This window comes from Pogona vitticeps, chromosome 5 (assembly GCF_051106095.1).
Source record: "Pogona vitticeps strain Pit_001003342236 chromosome 5, PviZW2.1, whole genome shotgun sequence".
Classification (NCBI taxonomy): domain Eukaryota; kingdom Metazoa; phylum Chordata; class Lepidosauria; order Squamata; family Agamidae; genus Pogona; species Pogona vitticeps.
In genome coordinates, this window is record NC_135787.1 from 166,399,319 (window position 1) to 166,427,201 (window position 27,883).

The 27,883-nt window shown below is 43.5% G+C and overlaps 1 protein-coding gene across 1 annotated transcript in view; it reads right to left on the reverse strand.

Annotated features, from left to right (window-relative positions):
• Positions 1-15,017: 15,017 nt before the first annotated feature.
• The window catches only part of CYTH4 (cytohesin 4), a 30,685-nt gene continuing 17,819 nt past the window's right edge, over positions 15,018-27,883 (reverse strand). Inside the window, exons 8-12 of the mRNA XM_078376178.1 lie at positions 22,562-22,673; positions 21,837-21,913; positions 20,050-20,121; positions 16,846-17,000; positions 15,018-16,674 (exon numbers count right to left, since the gene is read on the reverse strand). Coding sequence (XP_078232304.1) covers positions 16,602-16,674; positions 16,846-17,000; positions 20,050-20,121; positions 21,837-21,913; positions 22,562-22,673 — 489 coding nt within the window. The 3' untranslated portion in view covers positions 15,018-16,601. The remainder of the gene's footprint in view (positions 16,675-16,845; positions 17,001-20,049; positions 20,122-21,836; positions 21,914-22,561; positions 22,674-27,883) is intronic.

Here is a 27,883-nt window from a genome sequence, read left to right on the forward strand (position 1 = left end):
TTCTGATTTATGGTGACCTTTTTCAGGGTTTTCTAGGTAGAAACTATTCACATTCTCTACCTAGAAAATGTGGAGTAATGGAATTGGAAGGGCCCTGCAAGGCCTTCAGTGCAACCTCCTGCTCTATGCAGGAACCTAAATCAAAGTATATCTGACAGGTGGTTGTCTAACTTTCTCTTAAGCACCTCCAGTATTGAAGTGCTCATCACCTCTCAAGGAAATTAGTTCCACTGTCATACGAATATTCAACCAAAATGAAGCTTCCTGTAACTTGACTCCATTATTATGGGCCTTGCACTCTGGAATGGTTGAGATGAGAACAGATCGTGCTATTCCTCCCAATGGCAACCTTTCAAGTATTTGAAGTGTGCTATCATGTCTCCCTTTGGCCTTCTTCTCTCAAGGCTAAACAAGCCCAGTTCCTTCTGTAATTCCTCATAAACCTTGGTTTCCAGTCTCCTAATTATTCTCATTGTCCTCCCTGAACTATTTTCAGTTGTTCTGGATTCTTCTTACAGTGTAGTGTCCAGAACCAGCCAAAGAACTCAAGATAAGGCCTAACCTGTGCTGGATAGTGGGCCATTAGTACTTCACAGGGTTGACCGTCAGTCTGTTGTTTTTAGCCCAGTGATCAAGCCTATCAAGTAGAGATGGCGGTATTCGTATACTAATATCCCCGCACAAGTAGCATTAACAGTCCACTCACTGATCCACCGTGGACACAGATGGCGCAATTCTATCAATGGCTCTGCAGCACGCGATCCGCTCACCACTCTTCAACCTCGTAGCGAGGCTTGTCCTCCCACCTCCTGCCAGGAGTGGCGTCTGGATCACGCGCTGTGGAGCCATTCGTAGAATTGCGCCGTCCATGTCCAATCAGTGAGTGGTCTGTCTGGCCCTATGGGGCTGGATCCTTGTTAACGCCACATGTGCAGGGATATTTGTATACTAATACGAATACCCCCATCTCTACTATCAAGATATTTTTGAATTTTGTTGCTGTCTTCCAGGGTATTAGCTATTCCACCCAATTTTGTGTTGTCCACAAATTTGATAAAGCATTCCCTGCACCTCTCTTCCATGCCGTTAATAACGCTAAAGAGTAACTTGTTATCTTGTAGCTTCTGCAGGAACAAAAACTAAAAATAGAGAACAGAGGGGGTTGTCTGTCCAGCCAGAAGCAAAGAGAAGCCTTCATGAAATGAAGTCATTCTAGAATCTAGAGAATTTAGCCTGCCCCCTCTTCACACAATCTGAATGTGTTTGATTACAGCTCTTTATATCTTATACTAGTCTGGCTACTGAACATTGTGCCTAAAGCTGTGTTCACGTGCTCACCTCATTGTGTGCTGGGCTAAAACTGGGAGCAATGATGCAGATACATATGTAAGCCCCAAGAAGCACTGAGTACGAAAGTGTGAAGGGTTGAATGTGGTTAAAGAGTTTCTGTGACAAGAAACCCTGGTAAGGGAGCTGACCGGGATGAGAAGGCTTATGTTCGGATTGAAATGAAAAGAATGATTGGCTGAATAGCTCAGTGGTTTAGGCATCTGGCTGCACTGTGCCTCCTACGATTAGGGCCAGCCTGTGTGGCCTTGGGCAAGTTGCACAATCCCAGGGCACCCCAGAAGAAGGGAATGAGGCACCACTTCTAAATATTCTCTACTTGGAAAACTCTGAAAAGAAACACCATAAGTCAGAATTGACTTGATGGCAGATGATGATGATAATGAGAAGAAGGGATCTTTCAAACAGGACATTTGTACCCCTTCAAGTGCCTCCTCAGGATGATTCATATCATAAGTTGTTATTTGCATGATGTTTTAGTTACTTTACTTTGTGCCCCTTTGTTCCAGGGGAGGGAAGAATCATAGCAGCACATTTGCCCATTTCTCTATATATAAACCTACCAGTCAAATTTAACGAAAGCAATGAAAAGTGAAATATCTAAATCTGCTGCTCAATTTGTGTGTATGTACATAGATGTGTGTGCGTGCACGTGCACGTGTGCCGGGAGGGAGTCAAAATGACAAGATGAAGCCATATGTTCTCCTCAAGCTGCCAGGAGGTTATATTCTGCTTCCTACTGCCTTCTTAAGAGAGTCAGGAGCTGAGCAGCATTACTGCCTCTCTTCACTCTCTGTTGATGCCACCGCCATTATTACTAGGGTAAGAACACAGGTTCTAGTAAATCTGGTATCTCTTGGTATCTATCAAGGTGACAGTGAGGGACTGTTTCAATGGAAGGTGCTCCAATGAGAAATGCCATAACCATTATTCTCCCCACCCCCTCTGCCTTCTTGCCTGGTGGTCTTAGTGTTTATATCGCTCATATCACAGGTGTTACACTTGTGTATGATGGGAACAATAGTCCAGCACGTTTGAAGGGCACCCCATGGGTGAAAGTCTAGAGATCTATGTGCTTCTTTTTCGTCTTCACTGTCAAGACTTACTAAATAAAACAGAATAAAAACAAAGCCTTCATGTCAAGAAGGCTGCAGGATTTGGGAAATCAGTTTGAAAATGCCAGACAGGGTGTGTGAGAAAAGAAGACAATGTTTTTACTTTCTCTTTCCTGGGGTAGGGGAAAAAAAGAAGTTAAATCTTGTGTTGGCATCTCTGACCTTAGCCTGGGGCGAGTTTTCATGTTTTCACAGGTGATGCACCAAGTTCTCTTGGTGGCTGCTTCTTTGATGGAAGCAAAGGTCCTCCTTGAGATGGCAAAGGTGGCCACATCAGCACAACATGGAAGCTTGGTCTTGGACACTTAGAACGGCAAGCGTCTCCACTTATCTACTCCTGAAATAAAATTTAGTACCTTTTTCATCCTGATTCAGTCCTGATATAATATTGCAGTCTGAAAACTATTGAAAAGTAAAAGTGTGTGTGTGTGTGTGTGTGTGTGTGTGTGTGTGTGTGTGTGTGTGTGTGTGTGTAAGCTTCAGGAAGGTAAACAGAGTAAATGCAACTGACTGATAATTTCCTCCTCCATCTGGCTCAAACATAATGGCTTATCAAAACCCCAAACCTCATTAAAGATAAGCTTTCAGCAGAAATAGGAAAAGCTACTTTTTGGACCACAGCTCCATGAAAGCCACAGCTAGCACTGCTGTGCTGGTGGATGTGGGATTCTAAAAAAGAAAAGATCTTCTCATCCCTCGTGGGTGGATATTTTTATGACTAATAATAATAGTCATGTGCCACTAAGTCAGTTCTGACTTATGGCACCACTTTTAGCGTTTTCCAGCTATAGAATACTCAGAAGTGGTTTCCTATTCCCTTCTTCTGTGAGTGCCCTGGGATGGTGCGGCTTGACCAAGGCCACACAGGTTGGTGCTTCCTCTAGGAGACACACTAGGGAATTAAACTCCCAGCCCCTGGCTCTGTAGCCAGACAACCAAACCACTGAGCTATCCAGCCAGCTATTGCTTCAAAAAACTCCAAGTTCTGCCATTTTTGCATATACTATATTATCAGGAAGAAGTAGAGGAATAGTACATAAGGGAAAAAAAATAGGTTCATAGCTATATAAAATGGCAGGCAGGCACATGCAAGAAGACCCTCCATCTGATTCTGGAGAACGACTTTTGGGTATGTTGACTGGTTCCTTTCTGATAAGAGCTTACCAACATTCCATAATTTCTTCACAAACTAGGCAGAAAGAACTTTATTTTTAAAATATATTTCATTTCTCGACATCAATGTGGGGAAAACGCTAAAAGGACCACTTTGTTCATCTCTTATTTTGATCTAGTTCCTACTGAGATGAGGTGCCTAGCCTATGTTGCACACTGGCTGGGGGGATGCTGGGAGTTTTAGACCAAAGAAATAACTTTTCCAGACTTTAGTTAAGACTCAGACCTAAAAAGGGAGGTAAAAGGTGGCACATGCTGAGGGCCAGAGAGCTGGGAAACCAAGGTTAAAAGCGAACAGAAGCTTTCCTTCCAGAGTAAGTAGGAAAGACTGGAGGAAAGCATTATCAGGTTCAGAATCCTCAGGTGGTCAAAGTTCTCCATCTCTCCCACCAGGTTCAGATCTAGGTCAGTTCCCCTTCTGCCTCACATTCACTTAAAAATAACACTCCGATGCACTTGGAGGACATATCAGTTTGGCCCTCCACAGAATGGGCCAAATTACTTTTTTGGACTATCTCCCCAACCCCACAAACAGCATGGCCAGGATGTGTGGGGATGGGTAGGGCTTGTGGCTGAAAAGGATGGAGTCTTTCCAAGCTGGGGTCGCCAGTATCAAACATGGAAGAACAGTTCATAGGAAAATGTAGGAACTGGAGCAAGCAATGGATTGCCCCTCAGTCCAGGTTTTTGACACCCTCCCCCAAAAGAAACCCTCCCCTCTTCTCAGCTCTGCCTCTGAAAGTGCAGCATACGCTTGCGGTGTGGTAAACAGCTTCTGTAGCAGAGATGCAAACATGTCTTTGCATGCATGCACACACACGCCTGAGCTTAACACAGTATACAATCTTTTCCCCTTCCCTCTCTGCTGGACAGGCCCCATTCATCATCATCAAAGGGAGGAGGGCAGATTAGAAATGGCATGGTAAGATTAGACTGCAGCACATCCCTGTCACAGTTGCTTAGAGAGGAGCCGCCTTGGTGCTTGTTGTATTCAGACTGGTGTGTGCGCGTGTGTGAGAGCCTTGCACACACACACAATACAATAAATAGGGCCCTGAAAGACAATGTATGTCTCAGTCTGGTATGATTTACTAGGTAGAAGCAAAAGGCTAAGGAATTCCAGTTCCTCTTAGTCAGCTGTGTGTTTAGGATGGACACAAGGAAGAGAAGGAGACGGGGAGAAGGTCTGTGGACTCAGGACCACATCAGAGCCCAGCAGCTTCCCTCAGGCCCAACCTCTCTTGCTAATCCCAATGGCTGAAGACCATGGATACTGAAGTTTAACACTGCTGGAGGTGCCCTACTGAGAGAGACTGATTTAGGGAGACTGCAACCTGAGCTGTGATAAGTGTAGGAGTGTAGCTACGCTTTGATAAATGTGTACACAGCTTTGGCACAGATTCTGTGTGGCTCTACACATTCATTTTATATCAGTACCTTGAACTCCTCACAGCTCAGGCTGGAGATTAATTTCCTTTAAGTTCATTTTTTTTTGAAGAATTTGACACAATTCACAAGTGTGTTTACATTTGCAGGTGGACAAACCTGAGGCCTGAGAAATTCAAGCACAAGAAAAATGGAAACGGACAGCTTTCCTCGTCCCTACCTATCCTTATTCAAGTGACTTTGGCTCAAACCACTGACTCCTACCCTCACAAGCCGTGACTCAGAGGAAGAAGGACTTTAACGGCCTTCTAGTTAGTTTGAGGAGGGCCAGTGTGTAGAGGATAGAACGTTGGGGGCTCAAATCCCTGCTTAGCCATGGAAATACACGGAGAGGTGACCATGGCTAACCAATCCTTAAAATCTCACATACCTCAAAAACACAGTTAAGGTAGCTAAAAGTTAGAACTGATTTGATGGTACAGAACAGCAACCACCGACAGAGGCAGCTTTAGTAGAGCCCTCCTTTAATCAGGGTCAGCTGCTTTTGGCCCTATTTGCCTGGGTTCAATTCTAGTCATTTTCTTGGAGGACAAACAACAGCCAAGGCATGACACCCAGAAAGGAAACCTTTCGGAGAAATCCAAATGTCTATTGTTCAAGCTGGAGGATTCTGGGAGTTATAATCCTAAGCAACTTTTCCAAGCTCTGATAGGGAGTGAGGGGTGTTCAGTATGAAGTCAGAGGCAACTCGTTGGTGTAGACCAACAGCATGGCCTCCCATTCTGAATTGAGAAGCTGTCAGGAGATCAAGGCCTTGCAGCTGCTTCTCCTTCAGAACAAAACTTACATTTTAATGCAAATCTCTTTTAAGATTTTACAATACCAAGTACTGTAAATAAATAAACAAACAAAAATAAAAACGGTAGTGTAAAATAATCTGCATCTCTAAACACAGCTGTCATTTTGGGGTCCTAGGAAAAGTAGTTGGGGTACATTAATTGATTAATCACAAGGGGTTTAATTGATTAAGTGAACTGATTGATCAAATCTGCATAGATCTGGCAATGATGGAAGAAGTAGCTTTGCAGGAAAAGAGACTTTAAATGTAGAAAACAAAAATCCCCCCTCAGAGCATATGTGGAGATGCCTCTTCTAAGGTGTCAGCTGCCATCTGCAGTTTTTAGAAATGCTTACATTAAAAATAAATAATAATGCTATTTTTAATGTGATTCCTAGTTTTGTGATTTCTTTTACATAATTAAAAAGAAATTTGGTCAACAGTACATCAGATAAAGTAGAAGCCTCACAACAAAGACGCCATGTCAGCACCAAATCAAAACATGCTTATTTATTAGTGTCTTTGAGGGTTGAGGATCTTGGCCTGAGCAGATTTGAATGCAATAGCTTTAATGTCTTAATGTTTTAATTTAATGTATTTTTAAACTGTTTAATTGTTTGAAATATTCTACATTTTAAATTGTTTTATACTGCTCTGTAACCTGCCCTGAGATCTTGATATAAGGCAGGCTATAAATGTTTTAAATATACAAATACATACATAATATTAGAAGTTAAATTGCTGTGCACTGTACTGTGTTAATTATGTGAAAGGCAGTAGCATCTCTCTGCCCACTGGTTGAAATCCTGTTGTGCAGCTACACAAATGGCATATCTTTTAGAGATGAGTTGTTGTAAGTTAAGAAAGCTCCATAGACACTATCTTCTGTGCACAGATGTGTGTGTTATTTCACAACAGGATTTCAGCCATTATCAAAACTGTATGCAGGACCCAATTTTAACTAGGGACAAAGAAATACTGGAAGCGAGGTTATGCTCTCAGCTTGGAAAGTAACTCTGTGATGCACCAAATATCCAGACCATGACTAGTAGTGGCTTTATAAAATGTATAGGATTTTAGGCAGGAGTTTTTGGAGTCCTACCTGGAGATAGTGGGTACTGACCTTGTGACCCTCTCCATGTGAAACATCTGTTCTACCACTGAGTCATCACCCCTTCCAATTGTTCCCTCTTACCTGTCCTTCCATCTTATCACTTCCCTCTTCCCGTCACCATGTTGGCATATCTGTTTTCAGCATCTCCTGATTTGGTGCTCCATTCAAGATCATTCAATACTTGGACAGAACTGATGTGCAAGCTGCTAGACCTAACTCTGATGCTCTGCTGTATTTCTCTTTGCAAATACCCGTTTTCGTCTAAGGTCATAAAGACATCTCGAACCTCTCGGCTGCACTATGTTAAGTCAGGCAATATGTTTAAAAACATACTGTGTCACATTGGACTTCAAAGGATTGTTTAATTGTTCAGTGTGGTACTTTCTTACCCAGAGCAGAACTGCACGTTAAATGCACAAAACTCCACTTGAACTAAAGCAGATCTGCCAGCTATTTCTATATTAGAGACTGCTTGCTCTTTCCTTCCTAGAATTTAAATCTGCTCTCTCTGTTGGAGATGAATCTATGTGTACTGTTCATAGATTCATCTCCAACAGGTTTTAGAAACTAACCCCTGTGCAGTCAATCCATGAAGTACAGAAATCAACAGGGGTGGGGAAGCAGTGGGATTGAGCTCTCTCCACCGTCCTCCACAAATTCAAGTTCTTCTTTCCATAGGAACCTATTTATAATAATTATATGTCATTAGGTCAACTCTGACTTTATGGTGACCCTTCTCAGGGCTAGGTATAGAGTACTCAGAAGTGGTTTGTCCGCCTCTTATTCTCGGGGTGCTGTGGGACTGTGCACCTTGGCTGATGCTGCACAGGCTGGGTCTTCTCCCATGGGAATTGAAATCGAAACCTCTAGCTCTGCCGCCAGGTACCCAACTCACTGAGCTACCCTTCCAGCTACATAGGCAGTCTTAAATTTATACACATGGGTGTATCAGGCTACTTTTTCAAATTTCATCAGGCTTGTTCTTGCTATTTTCTCAAATTCCAGCTTGCTGTCTCATTATTATCTCATTTACATATCAAGATGTAAGTTTTTTTCCCCTACACAGAAAATGAGGTGCATATCTTCCAAATTTTAAATGGATTTCTATGCATTTTAATGTGCACTTTCTTGTATTTTTAAAAATCCCAACCCAAGCTTCTTTGTGCACATTTTTCCAAATATATGTATGTTTATTCATGTAAATTTTTGTAAAACATCATCTCCCTCCATTATGCCCCACTCCAGCAACACTGGCTGGCTAGATGATCTTGGCCACTGTAATAAAAGCAACTTTTTTATGGTCTAGTGTTGGGTTGTCTTGATGTAAATCCTGGCTTGTCTTCTCCTCGTACATAAGGATGAAGAAATGCAAAATACTAGCTGCTGGCACCCAACAAGAGGCAGAGGAATTTGGTGTTGCTTTGGATGAGAGAAGAAGACTGATTTGCTGCTCAAATCAAGCAAAACTGCATAAACAAAACAAATAGTGATTTAATGCAAATTGTGTAACGTGATGATGGCTGCTGCCTTGTTGCATGAACTTTCAAGGCTCAGAAGCATCAGAGGAGCTGTGTTGTTTTTCTTTATTTTGAACAATCAGCCAGTTATTCTCTGCTTGCTGACTGTGTGCTTGGTATTTTGAAGGGAAAGGTCATTTGTTTGGTGCAGAGACAGATGGTGCAAATTACTGAGACCCTGATGAGAAAAAAATTGTGCTCTTTGTCTCACTTCTTGCCTTTCACCTAGAGGCAAGGAATCTGGCTGGGCTTCCAAATTCCTCACTGAGGTGTCTTGTTCGCATAATCTAAACCAGATAGAAGAATTTAGTGAGTATTCTTCACAGTACTCCTGGACAGGTTCAAAGCACAAAGCTGGGGATCCGTCCGCCTTGATTTAGTAGAAAACTCTGGCATGAAATTCTGTTTGGATGAGGCTCCTAAAGCTGTTTGCTTTCTCTTCCCTCCTGCACCTACAACGCTCCTCTTTTCTCATATTATGTTTTCTATGACCTGCCCATCGTGTCTCTCTAAATTCAGCTGAACGCAAATCTTGGCTGGGCTCCCGGCTCCCATCTCCTTCACTGGCAAATGATTTCTTGAAGTCTTTTTAAAATGTATTATCTCTCAAAAAGAAGAGCTGATAAACAGAGGTGGGAGGGGAAGGTGTAGGAGGGACACAGCCAGAGCCTGCCATCTTCCTCTGCTTTATGCGTCTTGCCTCCTGGCCTGTTATGAAGATATATAGACATTTATTATGAAAATAAATTACCAGCTGCACTCCCCAAATCCTTGATAGGGAAGAGGTGTGTGTGTGTGGGGGGGGGAAAGCAAGCTTCAAGTGTCAGCCTTCTTTTTCTGTCTTCAACTCTGTTGGCACTGCTGAGCACAGACAGAAAACATGGTAGCTAGCCAGCAATCTATCAGCTTTACTGTCCAACAGTGCATTGTGTATTCTATATGTGCAAGAGGGGGGAAGATGTACATGGGCAGTACACCTCACTGAGTTGATCATATTCCAAAGGGTAAGTGCAGAAAAAATATTTTTAGTCATGTGGGAACAGAAGAAGTTGCTACATCCTGTATTATACAACTGGGCCAAGCAGACCCATATTGTCACTCCTGTGGATCTGCAGTATTTCATGCCTTTTTAGCCTTACTTGGTGATGCATGCAAAGCAGATTTGCTTCCCACTCAGCTACCCCACCTCAAAAATGGAACTGGTATTCCCTGGTGGTCTCCCATCCAAGTACAGACCAAGTCCAATCTTTCTAGGCTTTCAAAATCAGGTGAGATGAAATGTGTTTAGGGTGGTTTGGAATAAGTTGGGTTTGATCTGTGTTGAGCCTTGGGCAGTCAATGTCCTGACTGGGCCCAATGGTATTACCTTCCTTGGATTTCCTAGCTATTATGCTCTGTGTTTAAAGAATATCCCAGTGCAGTAATGAACCATCATTTTAATGTACTACAATTCTCACAACATAATGTCAGTAACCGAGAGTTATAGGAAACTCTCAGTTACAACCCACATACAAAGACAAGATTGAGAAATTGAGTACGATTCAACCTACAGTCCAGTTAGCGTTTGTACATGGAATGAAGGAGGGCCCCTCTCTTGCTCTTTGCCTCATTAAAATATCTTGGGCCATCCCTACCAGCGACGGGACCTCATTCATGCATACAAGGAACTGAGCTACTGAATGTTCTGCCACCAAGATTTAGTTCTTCCCGATGGTGTAGCAGAGCCGCACTTTTTGAGTGGCAGGAGTTATGATGTCTTCTGCTAATCCCATCAAGCTTCCGAATTCCCTGAACTCAGCTGCAGTACCACAGTAACTAGAAGAGAAGTAGATCTTGCCAATAACATTGTACAATGGTGCCTCGCATTACAACGTTAATTTGTTCCAGCGAAATCGCTGTCTTACGAAAACGTCATAATGTGAAATTAAAAAGCCCATAGAAATGCATTAAAACCCGATTAATGCGTTCCTAGGGGCTTGAAACTCACCGTCCAGCAAAGATCCTCCATAGCACAGCCATTTTCGCTGCCTGTGCAGCGAGGAATCCATCCCAGAAAAGAGCGGGGAGCCATGTTTTTTACCTGGCGGCCATTCTGAAACTGCCGATCAGCTGGTCGAAAATCATCGCTTTGCGAGAATCAGTTCCCGAAGCAGGGAACTGATCATCGCAAAGCGAAATCCCCCCATAGGAAACATTGTTTTGCTATCACTTTTGCGATCGCAAAACCTTCAACGTAAAGCGATTTCGTCGTAAAACGGAGCACTCGTAATGCGAGGCACCACTGTATTGATACAAGCTGTGTCTGTTGGAATATTCTAAACAAACCAACACTGGCTTTATTCCCACCTCCAACAGATTGCACCCAAGGAAGTGGCTTGTGGCTCTGATCATCAGCTTCTCATAGCAAAATTCAAGCTTAAACTGAAGAAAGTAGGAAAAACCACAGAGCTAGTCAGGTATAATCTAAATCAACTCACTTATGAATACACAGTGGAACTGAAGAACAGATTTAAGGAACTCAATTTGGTGGACAGAGTGCTTGAAGAACTTTGGATAGAGGCTCGTAACACTGTACAGGAGGCAGCAACAAAAGCCATCCCAAAGAAAAGGAAATGCAAGAAAGCATAGTGGCTGAACACAGACTTCCAAAGAATAGCAAGGAGAGACAAGAGGGCCTTTTTGTGTTCCTTTGCACTAAAAGGAACATTTTATGTAAAGATGGACATGATAAAGGACAAAAATGGTAGGGACTTAACAGAAGCAGAAGACATCAAGAAGTCATGAATACACAGAGGAACTATACCAAAAAGATCTGGATGTCCTGGACAACCCAGATAGTGTGGTTGCTGTACTTGAGCCAGACATCCTGGAGAGTGAAGTCAAGTGGGCCTTAGAAAGCATGACTAACAACAAGGCCAGTGGAGGTGATGGCATTCCAGTTGAAATGTTTAAAATTTAAAAGATGGCGCTGTTAAGGTGCTACACTCAATATGCCAGCAAGTTTGGAAAACTCAGCAGTGGCTAGAGGACTGAAAAAGATCAGTCTACATCCCAGTCCCAAAGAAGGGCAGTGCCAAAGAATGCTCCAACTACCGTACAACTGCACTCATTTCACACGCTAGCAAGGTTATGCTCAAAATCCTCCAAAGTAGGCTTCAGCAGTATGTGGACCAAGAACTCCCAGAGGTACAAGCTGGATTTCGAAGGGGCAGAGGAACTAGAGACCATATTGCTAACATGCACTAGATTATGGAGAAAGCCAGAGAGTTCCAGAAAAATATCTACTTCTGCTTCATTGACTATGCAAAAGCCTTTGACTGTGTGGACCACAACAAACTATGGCAAGTTCTTAAAGAAATGGGAGTGCCTGACCACCTTATCTGTCTCCTGAGAAATCGATACCTGGGACAGGAAGCAACAGTTAGAACTGAATATGGAACAACTGATTCGTTGGGAAAGGAGTACAACAAGGCTGTATATTGTCCCCCTTCCTATTTAACTTATATGCAGAATACACCATGCAAAAGGCAGGACTGGATGAATCCCAAGCCAGAATTAAGATTGCTGGAAGAAATATCAACAACCTCCAATATGCAGATGATACCACTCTGATGGCAGAAATTGAGGAGGAATTAAAGAACCTCTTAATGAGGGTGAAAGAGGAGAGCGTCAAAAATGGTCTGAAGCTCAACATCAAAAAAAAACTAAGATCATGGCCACTGATCCCATCACCTCCTGGCAAATAGAAGGAGAGGATATGGAGGCAGTGACAGAGTTTACCTTCTTGGGCTCCATGATCACTGCAGATGGGGACAGCAGCCACGAAATTAAAAGACACCTGCTTCTTGGAAAGCGATGGCAAAACTAGACAGCATCTTAAAAAGCAGAGACAACATGCTGTCGACAAAGGTCCACATAGTCAAAGCTATGTTTTTTCCAATAGCGATGTATGGAAGTGAGAGCAGGACCATAAAGAAGACTGACAGCTGATGCTTTTGAATTGTGGTGCTGGAGGAGATTCTTGGGAGTTCCCTGGACTGCAGAGAGAACAAACCTATCCATTCTGAAGGAAATCAACCCTGAGTGCTCACTGGAAGGAGAGATCCTGAAGCTGAGGCTCCAGTCCTTTGGCCATCTCATGAGAAGAGAAGACTCCCTGGAAAAGCCCCTGATGTTGGGAAAGTGTGAGGGCAAGAGGAGAAGGGGACGAGAGAGGATGAGATGGTTGGACAGTGTCATCAAAGCTACCAACATGAATTTGACCCAACTCCGAGAGGCAGTGGAAGACAGGAGGGCCTGCCGTGCTCTGGTTCATGGGGTCACGAAGAGTCGGACACGACTTAACGACTGAACAACAACAACATATTGGCAGCCTTACTGAGTCTCGAAACATCTTCAGACAGTTGGGCACAAGTTTCACTCCTTTAACATCCTAGATCTCAGAAGAAAATGCGGGGGATATTTTCTCTAGGGAAAGATCTCTGAATTTAAGCTCCTTCTTCTCCAGCTCTAGCAATGACAGTTAATCAAATCTAGAAGGAAGGTTTTCTAATCTTACTCCTCATATAGATAAGCTTAGTTTATATCATGTCTGACACCTGCCATTTCTGGGCCACTACCTGTAGAGTGCCTTCAAACAAAGCCATAGCCTCTAGCTTTTTTCAAAGAGAGGATTACTCTTTGTAAAATAGGACACCCACCCTAGCAGGAACTGGTTGGACCTGCTCTTCTTTGGGTGGGTTTTAGTCACTGCTCAGCTTAAGCAATGCCGGGTGGGTGGGGTGGGTTAGAGTACCTGGAATGAACTCTGGAGCCAGCCTCTTCTGGGTAGGAGGAAGAAGAAAAGAAAAGAGGCAAAAAGAACTGTAACTGGATTTCTCCAGCTCCAAGAATAGATTTTTCCCCCCTTTGTGCATCCTCCAGCAAATATATTGAGCAAATCGTGCAGCAGCCCAAACATTCTGTTTCTGGGCTGGAGCCAGGCTGGAAGGCAAGCTGCTGGCAGAGTCAACCTTTTCCATAAATTTTGCGGATTCATTTCCAACCGAGTGCAATGTTTTAACTCTCGCGCCTCGTAATACCAGGCTTGGAAACCTGCAGGGGACTGCGGTCGGAGGTGGCTGGCTGGGTGGGAGCGGTTTATTCCCTTGGCAAAAAGGAGATCCATCCATGGATGGCCTAACCAGTTAGAGAGAGAGAGAGAGATCGTCAATGTATTGTCGTCATGAGAGCAAAGCAAAGCGGCGCAAGGGCCGTCAGTCAACGTGTGTCCTTCTCCCTGGTCCGCACGTGCCTTGACTTTAAGAAGCCTTCAAGCTGCCTGTCGGAATTAATCCAACTGCCCTGTTGCACCGGCCAGAACAGAAAGGAAGCGGGGCGAGGCGGGGGAGTGAGCGGGCTGCGGAGCGATTGCGGGAGAGATTGCCTAGCAGACAGCGCCCCCTTCAGGAGGAAAGGGGGAGAACGGGGAGCTGGTGATAAAAAGGCAGCGAGCGGAGATCAAGCAGCGAGCGCTAAGCCCGGCGGCGAGGGGACGGCGCTCTTGACGCGGTTATTAAATCAAGACTAGCCGGGGAAAATGGAGGTCGGGAGAGAGGTGGCCTTGGCGCTCCAGTTCCTCGTCCCTTCTCGTTTTCGGGCCACCACTACATAATGGATATCGCGCTCAGGCTTAAAGATGGAAAGTGGGGATGATATTGTTTCAGGTTGTATCTCCGTGCGAAAAGATCCATTTTCCAAGTTCCAAGAGCGCCGCCGGGAAGAATCCCTTTTTTATTTTTGCCTTAGAAATCTGTTCAGTACCTTTAAAAGGCTGTATGCGGAGAAGGAGAAAATGTGCAGAAGCCGAAACACAGCTAAACAAAATGGACAACTCACAATATGCGTATTTGAATAATAAACGCGCACGCACACGCGCGAAGAGATATATTGGGGGGAAATGCATGCATTTGAAGGGAATGCATGCCCAAACAATGTGCGAGAATTTCTTTTTGTAAATTACATAATCCAGTGTAGAAACAAGGGGGGGGGGGAAACTTGGTTAAAACAGACCCTTCTTTTCCATTTGTATTCCACCCTGGGTGGGTCTTTCATTAGAACACAAGAGGTCTCATCCCTAACGTAACGCTTATACTGCCACCTCTCTGGTATGGCTTGCAGGTTTTCAAAGCAATCTTTAGCATCCTAAATGCTAGAAACATGGTTTTAAACAGAAAGAAAGAAACTAGAGTTCTTCGGTGGTTTTTTAAAAAAGATACACAAAAGAGCCCATGGGGCTTCAGGGATTTGTCCTTCATCTTCGGAGAGGTGCCTGCCATAGTTATAGCTGAAGAGCTCAAGGACTGAACAGGAGATACTGGACAGGAAAACAAACCAAAAGAGTTTGATACAGACCCACTTCAGATGGGCGGGGCCTGCCAAATTACGTAACTACAACTATTTGATGAGGATGAGGAGTAAAGAAATACACTGGTACTCTGGTGTCAATACAGTGAAGCTGAAACTGCAGGCATAAAAAGATACACCAATTATTTCCCACATTTTTAGTTTTATTTTTATTTTCATGACTGGGACACTTCCAGCTGTGTGGAATAATTTGATCTTGTGAGGAGCAGAGATAACATTATACTTCACCTCTGGCATTTTCGGTAGATTCTTTCCATCTACCCATCTTTTAATTCTTAGAATAACTTTAAGAAACTTCCTATCCTTTTACAGAACAGTGCTGATTCACAAACTGCTTATACCAGCCATTGGCAGAAGGTGGATTGTGATCTAGTAGCAGATCTTGTGGTGATTTACAGCAGATCAATAATGATTTATGATTCCCAGCGGTCTGACAAGTGGCAATAGACAGTAGCATCAGCTAAAAAAAAAAAAAAAAAAAATCCATTCCCCATAAATTACATGACTGAAAAAATGCTTATCGGGAAACCAGAAATGGATTCTTGCAGGTAAAAACTTGATCACTTTTGTCTGGCATACACCACAAATTCCTGAACTATGCTGGAATTAAGAAACAACCTGTTCCTTATCACTTAATCATACAATCCTTGTATATGGTTCTGATGACAAACAGAGCAGACCTTGTAAACCTGAAATCTGTCAGTCTTGATTTTACACAGCACTTAACACTCTCACTGTAATTCAATTCATTCGTGCAGTAACTGTGAGACGGGTATTTATAGACTAATTTTTGCAGATAAGAAGCACTCCCATGAGAAAGAGCCCTTTGTACAAAACCACAGTCACGGCTGAGATGGCATTTGATGCGCTTGCTTTGCCTCTTGATCCAAAGCCCAGCTCTCAGTCCACCGGCTCTGTGAACTCTCTCAAAAGATGACAGAATTGTTCCCACATTATCAGTCCACTCTCTTGTTGACGGGGCAGCCAGATGGAGGACTATGCAAGCTCAACTCTCTACTCTCTGCATCGTTCTTTTACAGCCAGATTCTGGCTGGAAGCTTCTGTCCAGAGAAGCAGACATTCAGCATTGCATTAGCCCTGGCAGCACTTGAGATGTTCCAGAGAGCCACTTGCCAAGTTCAGAAAGCCAGCCACATACAAGTGCTTAGGCTGGTCAGGCTCCAGCACATTGCATTGTGTTCCTTTGCTCTTGTCTTTCATTCTGTCACTCCTAATGGATTCATTCGTTATATACAACATAACTGGAACAGGACCATTATTTCAGGCTGCTGGGTACGACGTCAGATAGGGCAAGAGTCCATGCACTCAAGTCTTTCCTAGTTGATGCATATAAAAGGCATTGTAGCTCTACCGGCCATTTCCATAATAGGCAATGTTTCTGGGTCCCCAGGTTCTCCGACAGATCACAGAACAGTGAATATATGCACCCCAGCCCTACAATATTCTTGGCAAACGTTGATGCCTATTATTATCTGTCTCCACAAATGAGCCATAATTCCTGCAGTAATCTCAGTTTCTTTATATTCCAGCTCTCGGAGTGGAAAGCAGTGGCTGTTCATTAGCTTGTCAATCGCTGACCTGTTCTCTCAGGCCAGGAAGTTATGTCAAGTCCCTTTTCTGGCCAGACTCCAGGATGGCCATTTCCTCACAGGAAAACATTCACTGAGCAAAATGGCGGCCAAAGTTCACTTTTTGTTGGCGATCTTTTTCTTACGAGCAGCAACCAGGTCGTAGAAAGGATCTTGGGTGATGCTGGTTCTGGAAGAAAGAAAAGCGGAAGGCATTTGAGACTTAGCCATCGGAAAAATACCTGCTATCTTCACAGGAGGGCATCAAAGACTATTTGAAGGATGAAATGGGAAGAAGCCAAATGGACAAAGCGGACTCTATGATGATGTCTACATGGAAACCAGTAACTTTCACCCTTACCGTATCGCTTCAATCCATAGGTCCCGCTCCTCTGATGAGGCTGCAGAGATCTTGTAGGATTGGTGCTTGCCTTCAACCACCTTGCCATCCCCATCCGTCTTGCAAGCTTTGATTTTCTGGCCTTTGCAGTTTGCAATGAACAGCTCAAAACAATTCTGTGGACAGACCATGGAAAGGGATCAAAGATTGAGGATCAGCAAAGCTGTATATATGAGGACATCTAGCATGTGCTTTCCATGTGTCTTCTTGTGGTTTAGGCTGAAAAAGCTCAATTACATTCCACGCTACAGTCCCATACAACCCAGTGGTAAAAACATGAGACTGAAAGATTTTAAATGTATTTCTTCTTCTGACAAGGACTGAGCGTTTGATCTTGAGGAAATTGTTCCACATCTCATTTGTTAACTGTGCCTTTATTCTGCAATTCATTTCTAAGGGGAGAATGCCATTTTATTTGTTTGTTTTATTTGCTTAAGGAATTTATTCTTTGGGCACTTCATTATAAATTGATCCGGTCCCCACCTCCTTGACTAATGTGCAGAAGTAACGTGGGGAATGTAGCCTCCAAGGAAGGTACAAAAATATAGGCAGCGGTGTTGATTCATATCTTTATATGTATATTAGCACATTTTTCTCTCTGTGTGTGCGTGTGTATGCATAATGCATAGCCCATTTATTAGGATCAGAGGACAGGAATAGAATAGCAAGCTGATATTGTGCGGGGGAGGTGGCCCTGCTAATCAAAAAGTCCAAATGCTTCAACCCTGAAAGCCTGCTAGTGTTATGAAACTCCATACGGGTGCTATGCCCATAGATGGTGCAAGAGGAAGATGAAGAGACTGGGCATGACAACCCCACTCATAGCATCCTTGTCTCTGCCATCTAAGCCCTTGACCTCCCTGTGTTGTGTCAGAAATCTGAAGTGGGCTTCTGCTTGAATCTGAGTAGAATTTTTTTGTAGGCTCAAGAACCCTGATAATGTAGGGTTTCTGGTCAATCGGAAGGTTCAAATTGTATTAATGGGAGTATGAAGAGTCACTCTCTTCAGATTTCTGCACTCCCAATAAGTTGCAACATTAAATAAATAATGAAAAACACAATAATGCTTTAAAAAGACCACAAGTTTAGAAACAGTTTAGAAACACTGAACAATACAAATTAATGTTGGACATGGCATTGTGTATAATTTGTGAAATGTTGAAAGATGAGTGAGTGCTCTAACACTGGAGGCTTTCAAGTGAAAGTTAGACAGTCACCTGGGTAGGTATCCTTTGATTTGTATTCCTGCATTGAGCAGGGGGTTGGACTTGATGTCCTCATAAGCCCCTTCCAACTGTTCTATTCTGTTCTGTTCTGTTCTATTCTGTGAATTGTTTTCCTTTTGTGTTGCTGTTGCTGTTTTGACTTAATACCTCCCATAGTGCTAGAGCACTCTCTAGACAGTTTATAACGTAATTTTGTAAGGACTGCTAGTTAATTTATTGCACAGTTTGCTGGCTAAGGAAGTTCCAGTTTTACAGAAGAGCCATTGATAGCCATCACTTGGTTGGATCTGGTCTTGATTTGCCTCCCTGTGCAACCTTCCAACATGATGGGCCCCGTGACTGGCATTACTAAAGAGAGGGCTTCCCTCAAGATCTTGATTAGATTAGACACCAGTAAGGAAGGATTGCTTCTCAAGCGTCTTTTTAACGACAGATTTATTCCTCCAGGTGAAATCCATCGCTGAAAATAACGATGTCCAAAAGTAATTGGGTTGTATTTTTTCCCCTCAAGGTGTCAATTTCAATATACGGTGAGCCTCCGAGATGAGCTCAGTTAGCTCTCTGGGAGGAAACCCATTCTCATATTACCTGGGTTTGCATTTTCTTGGTCACGATTTGTACAAACATACCTGTACTCCCACCCTCCTTTAGAAAGAATGTGCAGAACAAGGAGGTTTGTTTTGTTTTAGAGTCGGAGGGAAGGAGGTTGGGACCTTATGGGAATTCCCAGGGTGGTGCTGGCTCCTTCTTCCAGGTGTAAACACTGGCTTTATTCCCACCTCCAGAAGATGGTACCCAAGGAAATGAACCCACAATATTAAAAAGGTTGCCATTAGAGAAGGGGGTATTCGTATTCCCATACGAACATGAATATCCCCGCACAGGTGGCAATAACGAGGGTCCAGCCCCGTGGGGCCGGACGGTCCACTCACCGATCTGCCGTTGCTGCGGACGCCGCGATTCTTCCAATGGCTTCGCAGATCACGATTGGCTATCCGCTACTGGCAGGAGGCGGGAGGACAAGCCTCGCTGTAAGGTTGAAGAGTGGCTTGCAGATCGTGCTCTGCAGAGCCATTGGAAGAATTGCAGAGTCCGCGGTAGCGGCGGATCAGTGAGTGGACCATCTGGCCCTATGGGGCTGGACCCTCGTTGTTGCCACCTGTGTGGGGATATACATATTTATATACGAATTCCCCCATCTCTAGTTGCCATCCTTTTCAGTTAGGATGTTGAGGGAAGCAGTATGCAAACTGTTCAAATCCTCAGTGAGAAATAATGTGGTATTCTGGTCCAAGTTAGTTATGTCAGAATAATGCAAACAACGTAGCTTTAGGAGATGAATTGCCTCAATATAGGAAATGCATATTTTGGGCAGTTCTTATATGGCACCACCAGTGCAGAAAGAAAGGGAGATGCAAGTGTGAAAAAGCCATACAGTTGTTATGTGGTAACACGTAGCTTCCAACGCAGGGCAACCTTGTGAATTAGTGACCTCCAAAAGGTCCTGTAATAAGCAGCTCAGCTCAGGTCTTGGAAAAGGACATGGCTTCAGAGCTAGAAACCTGGACTAGAGCATTCCATAGTGCAACATTTTGTTGCAGTCACATTCACCCTTTCTGATTTGCAGAATCAGCAGTCTACAAAGGCCTACCTGGCCTAGACTTTCATTCTATAGGACAGTGATCCTCAACCTTGGGCCTCCAGATGTTCTTGGACTACAGCTCCCAGAAGCCTTCACCACCACCTCTGCTGGCCAGGATTTCTGGGAGTTGAAGTCCAAGAACATCTGGAGGCCCAAGGTTGGGGACCACTGCTACAGGACAGCCACTGAAATGGGGAAGCAGGAAGAATGTTCCCTTAGTCCAAGAAAAGAGGACAAAGAAGTTGCTGTTAAACCAGGGGAGCCCCTCATATCACACAATTAATGGTAGTGACTTACCGGTTTCTTTGGGTCATCTACTTTTCGAACGGATAGATTTTCTAGTGGAATAATCCCCAGAGGCTCTTTGTCCTAGAAAACAGATCAAAGACAAGTTATCTCTCAGTGCACGCACAAGTAATTGGTAGGGGCTTCTAGGTCACACTCCACTGCAACTGGGTAGGGGAAGTGATAATTCCCTGTTTCCTGTACGTGTGCCACTTCAGCAGCAGAAAAGCAACACCTGCAATAGGCAAGATGTGAAAGACATCTAATGGCCAGAATGGGGAGGAACCTGTGTGTGTATGTGTGTGTTTTTAAAATAAGTTTGAAATGGCAGCCAGGAGCAGACTTTTTTGTGCCGAGGGAAGAAGCTACCAGAAGCAGATTTTGAGTATCTTCAAGGAGACGTAAAATTGTCATTTATTGGCTCAAGTCTTTTGTTTTTGCTAGCTTCTTTGTTTACTTCCAGCAATGGGGAGCGATACTAGAGGGATAACTGGGGTAGTTTTGGGAGCGGTGCACCTTTACATGGGATGGAGGGCATCATTTGTTACTCAAGCACTAAAATGTCTTGCGCTCAGCCTGTTGAACTCTTATTCCAACAACATGCCCTCCTTAGTGGTCCACCAAGGATTATCTAGTGTGGGGTAGATGATTAGGCATCGCAAGTGGCCACCACTCACAGGGTGAGGCCTCACTGCCCAGGCTCAGAACATGTTGTGTGCGGCTGGTGAACACTTCCCCCTCCATCTGTTGCTTCTGTCATATCTAGGTTCCTCTGAGAGATTTTGGAGCCCAGCAGTAGCTCAGCCATTACTGTGTAATCCATGCTTCCTGTAGAATGCATGGATAGTCTCACAGCAGAATATTTGGAGCTGTACCTGTGAGGTTCATCCACTTCTCCAGTCCACCTACATAAAGGTAACAACGTGTGGCCTATGGGTTGCACGATGCCCCCTAGACCCCCAAGTGGGGTCTCAGGTATCCCAGACTTCCCACCCCTGTAAAAAATGGCTCCAAAATTGCAAATTGTGGTCAATAATCTCCTCACCCTATGCCTCTTTTAGGTTTTATTGAAAAAAAAACTGAAGAGAGTACCAGTCAGTTCCATTTTTTGAAGGTACTTTAAGAGTTAAAACAAGCAAGGGGAAAATTAGGTATAAATGGTAATCATATTCCACCATTATTACACCATTGCTTCTGGGTGGAAGGTGCCATTTGCAAGTGATAGTGAGTAGGTACTGAAGAAGAAAAAAAGTGAAACATATAGCAACATATGGTAAGATAGCACACATACAGAAATAAGATTCCTCACGACAAATGTAGCGAGCTTCAGCTGACCTCGATTCCTAGAAATACGATAAGGCCTATGTGACCTCCAAACACATTGGAATGTTCCAAGATGTTCCAGGGGAGGTGTGAAGAGGCCCATTTACAGCACAAGAGATTCTCAGTCTTCCTGACTCCCTGTTTATAAACAGTATTCGTATATATGTATCTGTATTTTTGGGGCCTTCACACTCTTTATGAGAGGAGCTCCAGCTGTCTGCAGAGCCAAGGGCCATGAGTTGGATTCCCTACTGTGCCTCCCAACCTGTGTAGCCTTGGGCAAGCTGCACAGTTCAGAGGTGGAGACCTACACTATTTTTGAATATTCTATATCTGGAAAGCACTGGAAAATGCTACCATAAGTTGTAATCCATTCGACAGCACACAATTATTATTACTAGCCCAGAAGAACAGAGTACTCTTTCTCTTGAAATAATTTCTGCAAAAAGCATCGTTCCATGGAACATCCTTCCTACCGTGGTATACTCAAAATAATACAGGCAGTTGTCTGTCAGAATGAACCAACGCCGTTTCCAGGTCTTCACCCTGCCTCCTAGAAGAAGAAGAATCCAAATATGTCAGTCCATTTACATGTGTACATAAATATATAAAGCACTCAAAAGGAATAAGGAGGCATGAAACATTTGTTGGGTTTGTGTTTTAATGCAGATTCATGAAGTGACCATATGCACAAATATAATTTGCATTTGAAACTATGTATTTCCAAGTTTACAATTTCATTTAAAAAAAAACAAAGAAAAAGGGCTCAAGAACATGCATACATGTGAAAAATGGGCCCAGGAAAAAGTGCATATTTCAAAATTTAGGCTTGTGAAACTGTGTATACATTTAAAATGCAAAAATGTGTGGAGTTTAACAAATATACAGATGTATATATAAAATATACATTAATGTCTGTGCAGTAGGTGGTGAGGAGAAGATTGCAATGTGATGTAGAAACAGGCAGAATGAGAATCGCTGTGGAAATTAACTTCTGTTTAGAGAAAAGGGGATCTTTGAGAAATTCATCCCTTATTTGAACACCAGGGGGCACTGTAGCCCCACCACAAGTCACAAGGTTGGTGGCTGCCCCAGTCCTAAGTTGAATGAGGGACTTTGCTGATTTCCTTGAGAGAGGGGTTGATGCTGGGAGGAAGGGAGAGGTGAGATTTTTAGCCAAATACAAATACAAGCGTATTACCTAGTTTCAGGAGCCAGCCTTCCCGACAGGGGTTGAAGAAAGTGTGAGTGAGATCATTTCCATCATCCTCTGGGATGGAGAAAGGCTCATTCTTGATGCTATCAAATAGATTCTGCCTCAGGGGGGAAAAAAGGAGGTAAAGAAAAAAGCAATCCTAAAAAGTGTCAGCACACCTTTAATCACAGAAATACCGCAAGCTGCCTTCGACGATGACAGTGTCTCCTGCCCACGGTTGTCAACTCTGCCTCGAAATGGCTTTCCAGGATTTCCTGTCTTCTTGCAGGAATGGAGCTGTGGAAAATTACTTACATTTTCTCAATGTTATTTCTATTTCTAAACATGTGGAAAGATAACCACACATGTGGTTTTCACCTTTTGAAAGGGCGTCCATGGCACAACTAATTTTGCAACCGATGTGTGACCGGTTGCGTGGCGGATGCCATGTCAGAGGGTGCAAACCTGTGGCATATGTATTTTTTTTCTTACAGGATTCTGGTTACCATGGTTTGGGTTGTGTGTGGACTGGTGTTGGTGTATGCATGAGAAGAAGAATCTGTAGGATGAAATAGGTCATTAAGCACACGTTCCCACAGAAACAGAAAATGGTACTAAGGGGAAATTAATGGAGATTACTCACAGGGCAATTAAGATGCTGTTCATTAATAATCTCACCCGTACTAGGAAACAATAAAATAAGTGGAATCTACAAAGAGGAAGGCATAGGAACTCTGGACAGCCTCACAATGATTTATCAGCTGAAACCGTGGACGCAAGGCACTGTAGCTTCTTTTAAAATTTTAAAATAGGCTCAGATCAGATCAAGAATGTTAGACGCTCCATACAGAAAAACACTGAATTTCAGAGCAATTTGCCAATGACGTCATCTCCCCCCACCCCCCGAAAAGAGTGGAGGTAAATCTATAGAGGAGACCTATTTCTCTCCATGGAGCTTCTCTGTGTCATTGCCAACTCTGATTTTTCAGGATTTCTGATTGCACGGAAGGACTAACTCCTGCTTCAGATACGATTCTACACATGCAGAGAGTTAGGATGAATGAGGCAGAGTTGATACCCTCCTTCCCTCACTTGCTTACTTCAGGCCTTTTGTAGATCACTGCCGTTAACAGGGCTGAAATTAAATGCAGAAGCAATCTAGATTTCAACCCCTTCCTCAATACCTATTTTGACAGCTAGTTTTCATTAGCACCCCTATTCATGCCATGAACCCATTCCCTACTCTCTTTCAACATCTCAATACCATCAGACTTAATTTTGACTGTCCAAATATAATGTACAGAAACATAGGCAAATCCTCGTTAGGTTTCATAATTTATTCTGCCCTCAGCAAATAGATTTCCTTTGTATGACACTTTCTTAATGCTGAAAGAACAGAAAGTCCTGATGGTGCGTTTCTGACTCACTGACGTGTCCCCTTGCTTCCTGAATTCTTTCTCCAGTAATGACAAAGTGGGGCTCCTGGAATATAACATCATGTATTCTGTAACACTCCTGTAACTTCTTCTAAACTGTGAACAGCTGAAAAGCCCATTTTATTTTGTTATGTGCAAAAAAGAACACTGGAGATTCCCAGTGTGGTGTAGTGGATAGAGTTTTGGACTCTGGAGAACAGGGTTTGAATCCCTGCTCAGCCATGCAGGTAACTGGTAAACTGGTAAAACTACTCCTTAAATACCTCACCAACCTTGAAAGCCCTATTAGGGTCACTATAAGTAGGTTCCAAACACTGACAGCACACCACCACCACCACCACAACAACAAGAAGAATGCAAAAAAGCATGGCAGCATCCTCAATAACAGTTCAGGAGGATTTTCCTGCTATCACAGAATGAAAGATTCATATGCCTAGAAAGGACCCAAAGTTCACAGAATCCAAACCAATCAGGCCTGACTCTGGCCCTTAAGATCTTGGGGGGAGGCTCTTTACTTGGTCTCACCACCCTCCCATGTAGTGAGGTCACAAAACAGTGCATTTCTGATGGTGCTGCCAGGGGTGTGTGGAATGCCTCAGAGGTGGAAGCGGGCAAAGACCTTTCCTTTCAGGCATCGTTTTGTTTGTCGTCGTTCAGTCATGTCCGACTTTTCGTGACCCCATGGACCAGAGCATGCCAGGCCCTCCTGTCTTCCACTGCCTCCCGGAGTTTGGTCAGATTCATGTTGGTAGCTTCGGTGACAGTGTCCAGCCATCTCATCCTCTGTAGTCTGACACGACTTGCTATTGAGAAACCTCTGTTGGTTCTCACCAATTACTGTACCACATTTCTTTCTAAGTGTTCACAGACACAATGTTTAATGGGCTATTCTAAAACATTTCCTGATATCAGTGTTAAGCTGACTGGTCAGTAGTTTGGTGGATCCTCTCCCCCCCCCCTTTTTTAAAAAAAGACAAGGACCACATTTGCCCACTTTCTAGCCTTTGGAGGTGCTGGCTAGTTTGCTCAGGGCGTTATGTATCGGGCTGCGTAGCCAGAGTTTGGGAGTTCAGTTCCGCAGTGTGGCTCCCAACTGTGCAGCTTGCCTGCGTGGCCGTGGGCGTGCTGCACAGTCCCAGGGTGACCCCAGAAGAAGGGAATGGCAAAAGACGTCTGAGGATCCCCTACCTAGGAAACCCTGGGAAGGGGTGCCATAAGTCAAAATTGACTTGACATCAGACAATTACTAATTGGTCTTTGGAGACGTCACCTGTTCTCCGAGCATTCTTAAAGATTATAGACTGACTCTGAAAGTACATCTGCAGTTTCCTTTGTCACCCTTGGATGCCGTCAGGTGTTGCTACCTATTAGCATTTCTCTATCCTTTCCACAGTGAACCTTCCTTGTTCTTCCTCTTGCTTAAAGCAAGACCTTTCAAGTACTGGCAATTCTTCTGTACTTTTCCCTAGTGATTTGCCTCTCCTCCCATTTCCTATATGTGCTCCTTTCAAATCTTCACTTATTTGAAATATCCTTAGAGAGCTACAGTGGTTTCTTTAGGTACTTCCCGCTGTTCTTTCCCTTAGGACTTATTTGTGATCCTGCCTTTAGTATCACCTTTCTTTTTCAGTATTTCTCACTATGGAGGCTCATCTAGCACTTCCTTACACTTATCCCAAGGGGGGGGGGGTTGTGGCCACTTCCACCCAAAGTTTCCACTACTTTTACCCCACTGACAAGTTCTTTTCTAATAGCGAGAACCAGCCTCTGCTGATCTTCTTCTTGCTTCTTCTGCCCTCTGGAAAATGTCGTTGTCAGAAGGGCAAATGGGGAACTTGTCGGGCCTACATTTCTGGCTGAGTTTGCAACAGTCGCCGTCTCCCATTGCTGATGCAGATCCCCTCTTTGAATGTTCAGTTTCGTGTTCACTCTAGCTTGGAAACCTGTGGTAGACCCTCCTCCCATAGTGACACTATCCTTGTTTTCTTTTCCTGTGATCTTTACTCAAATGGTCTTCACCAGCTATGCTCCAAGTAATGGACCTCATCACAGGGATATAGATTATTTACATGTAGTGGTAACCCTTTCCTCAGTGTAGCTCATTCCTTTTTAATAAATTATACCCTTCAGGACTCTTAGTAAACACATCCCACCCAACTAGAGATGGGCACAAACCACTGGTTAGGCAGTTTGTGCTGGTTCATCCTTTGGACAAACAGGTGTTTGGAGCTTTGGATCCCCACCTCCACTGAACACTTGTTCACCCAAGTGACAAACTGGCCCGAACTGCTGGACCAACTGATCATGCCCATCTCTATTCCCAACCCTTCTGCATACAACCTGATGGAGACAGTTAGTGGCGCCTGTAGTATTGCCACCAGTTGTGAGGTCTACAGATAGTGTCCCTTTTTGGAAAGGTGACAACCATTTTCTGGTAGAACTTGGCATGATTCCATGAACTTCTAGTAGCCCTTCTACAGATCAAAGGAAGGGGGACCCACTGAAAGCAAAGCTTTCAGAGCTTGGAGAGTTAATTTTGAAAAGTAATTACTTGCAGCTCTAAGGACCTCCTAATTAGTTAATGAGTGGCAGCATGAGCGACCAATTGGTGCATAATATTCTTTCTCTGCCACACTGCAGTGGCTGTAAAGTAACTAAAAATTAAAATTGAATCTGAAATTATCCCTAATTATGCTACAATGCAATGTAGCCAAACATGAATTAATGAAAAAAGGAATTAAATACATGTGACTAATTTTTTGTTATTTGTACAGTATTTGTAATGAGTTTTAAAACCATTACTGTCCGTTCCTATTTATTTATTTATTTATTTATTTATTTATTTATTTATTTATTTATTTATTTATTTATTTATTTATTTATTTGATTTTTTACCCTGCCCTTCTAGACTACGTCTACTCGGGGCAGCTTACATAGGTTAAAGCACAGTAAAAGAAACATATATAATACAATTATTACAGTATTAATATTATTAATAATCCTACTTATCTTTCCTTTCTGGCTTCTTGTCACAAGGCAGTGTTCCATTTCACAGAAATACCTGTGGCTCCCTGGCCCTTTCCACAAGAAGTGGAGGCAAACCTGGTGGTGCCACTCCTTGCACGCAGTGGTAAACTTGGCAAACGTGCTGTGAATGCCAGCATGTGCGCGCGCGCACGCACACACACACACACACACACACACACACACACACAGTTAGGTCTTGCAACTAATTGAGGATGTGCACTCCACCCAATGTGGAGTGCTTTGGTTTAAGATTGTAGCCTTGAGATATTTTCCAGGCCTCCAAGTTTGGGGGAGACATTTTAGAAGTGAGAGAGGACTGAAGCACTTGCCTGCTCTCCTGTTTCCTAAAATAATGGTGGGAAATCCGTGGCCTTACAGCTCCAAGTGGACCCATCAGATTCAGTCAGGATGTAGACCGACAACTTGAGGAGGAAGCCTGCCATTTTCGAGCCTTCCCCAATTGTGCTGCAGGGTATTAGAGAGCCTTGGGTCCGGCTGACCACCCTAATTCTGTACATTTTTTTAGTGGTTTGGTAGATAACTGCTGTGACCGTCCACTATTGTGTTAGCTTCCTTGCCATACTTTTGACTCACAGTTAGCCAGCAATCTACTAAAACCCCTGGATCCTTTTCACACATACTACTGCCAAGTCAGATATATGGCATGCTAAAGAGTGGAGAGGAAAAAAATATCTGCTTGCCTTCCTCCCTGTCTCTCTTCCTTCTTGTGTAGTATTGAGAGGAGACTCTTTCATTCTCTTGGTTCACATCCTCCACAACTCTAGTTCCCCTTCCAGCATATTAGTGTGAAACCACACATTAAGAGAAATATATATTTCCTGCTATTACAGCATGTTTCCTCCAG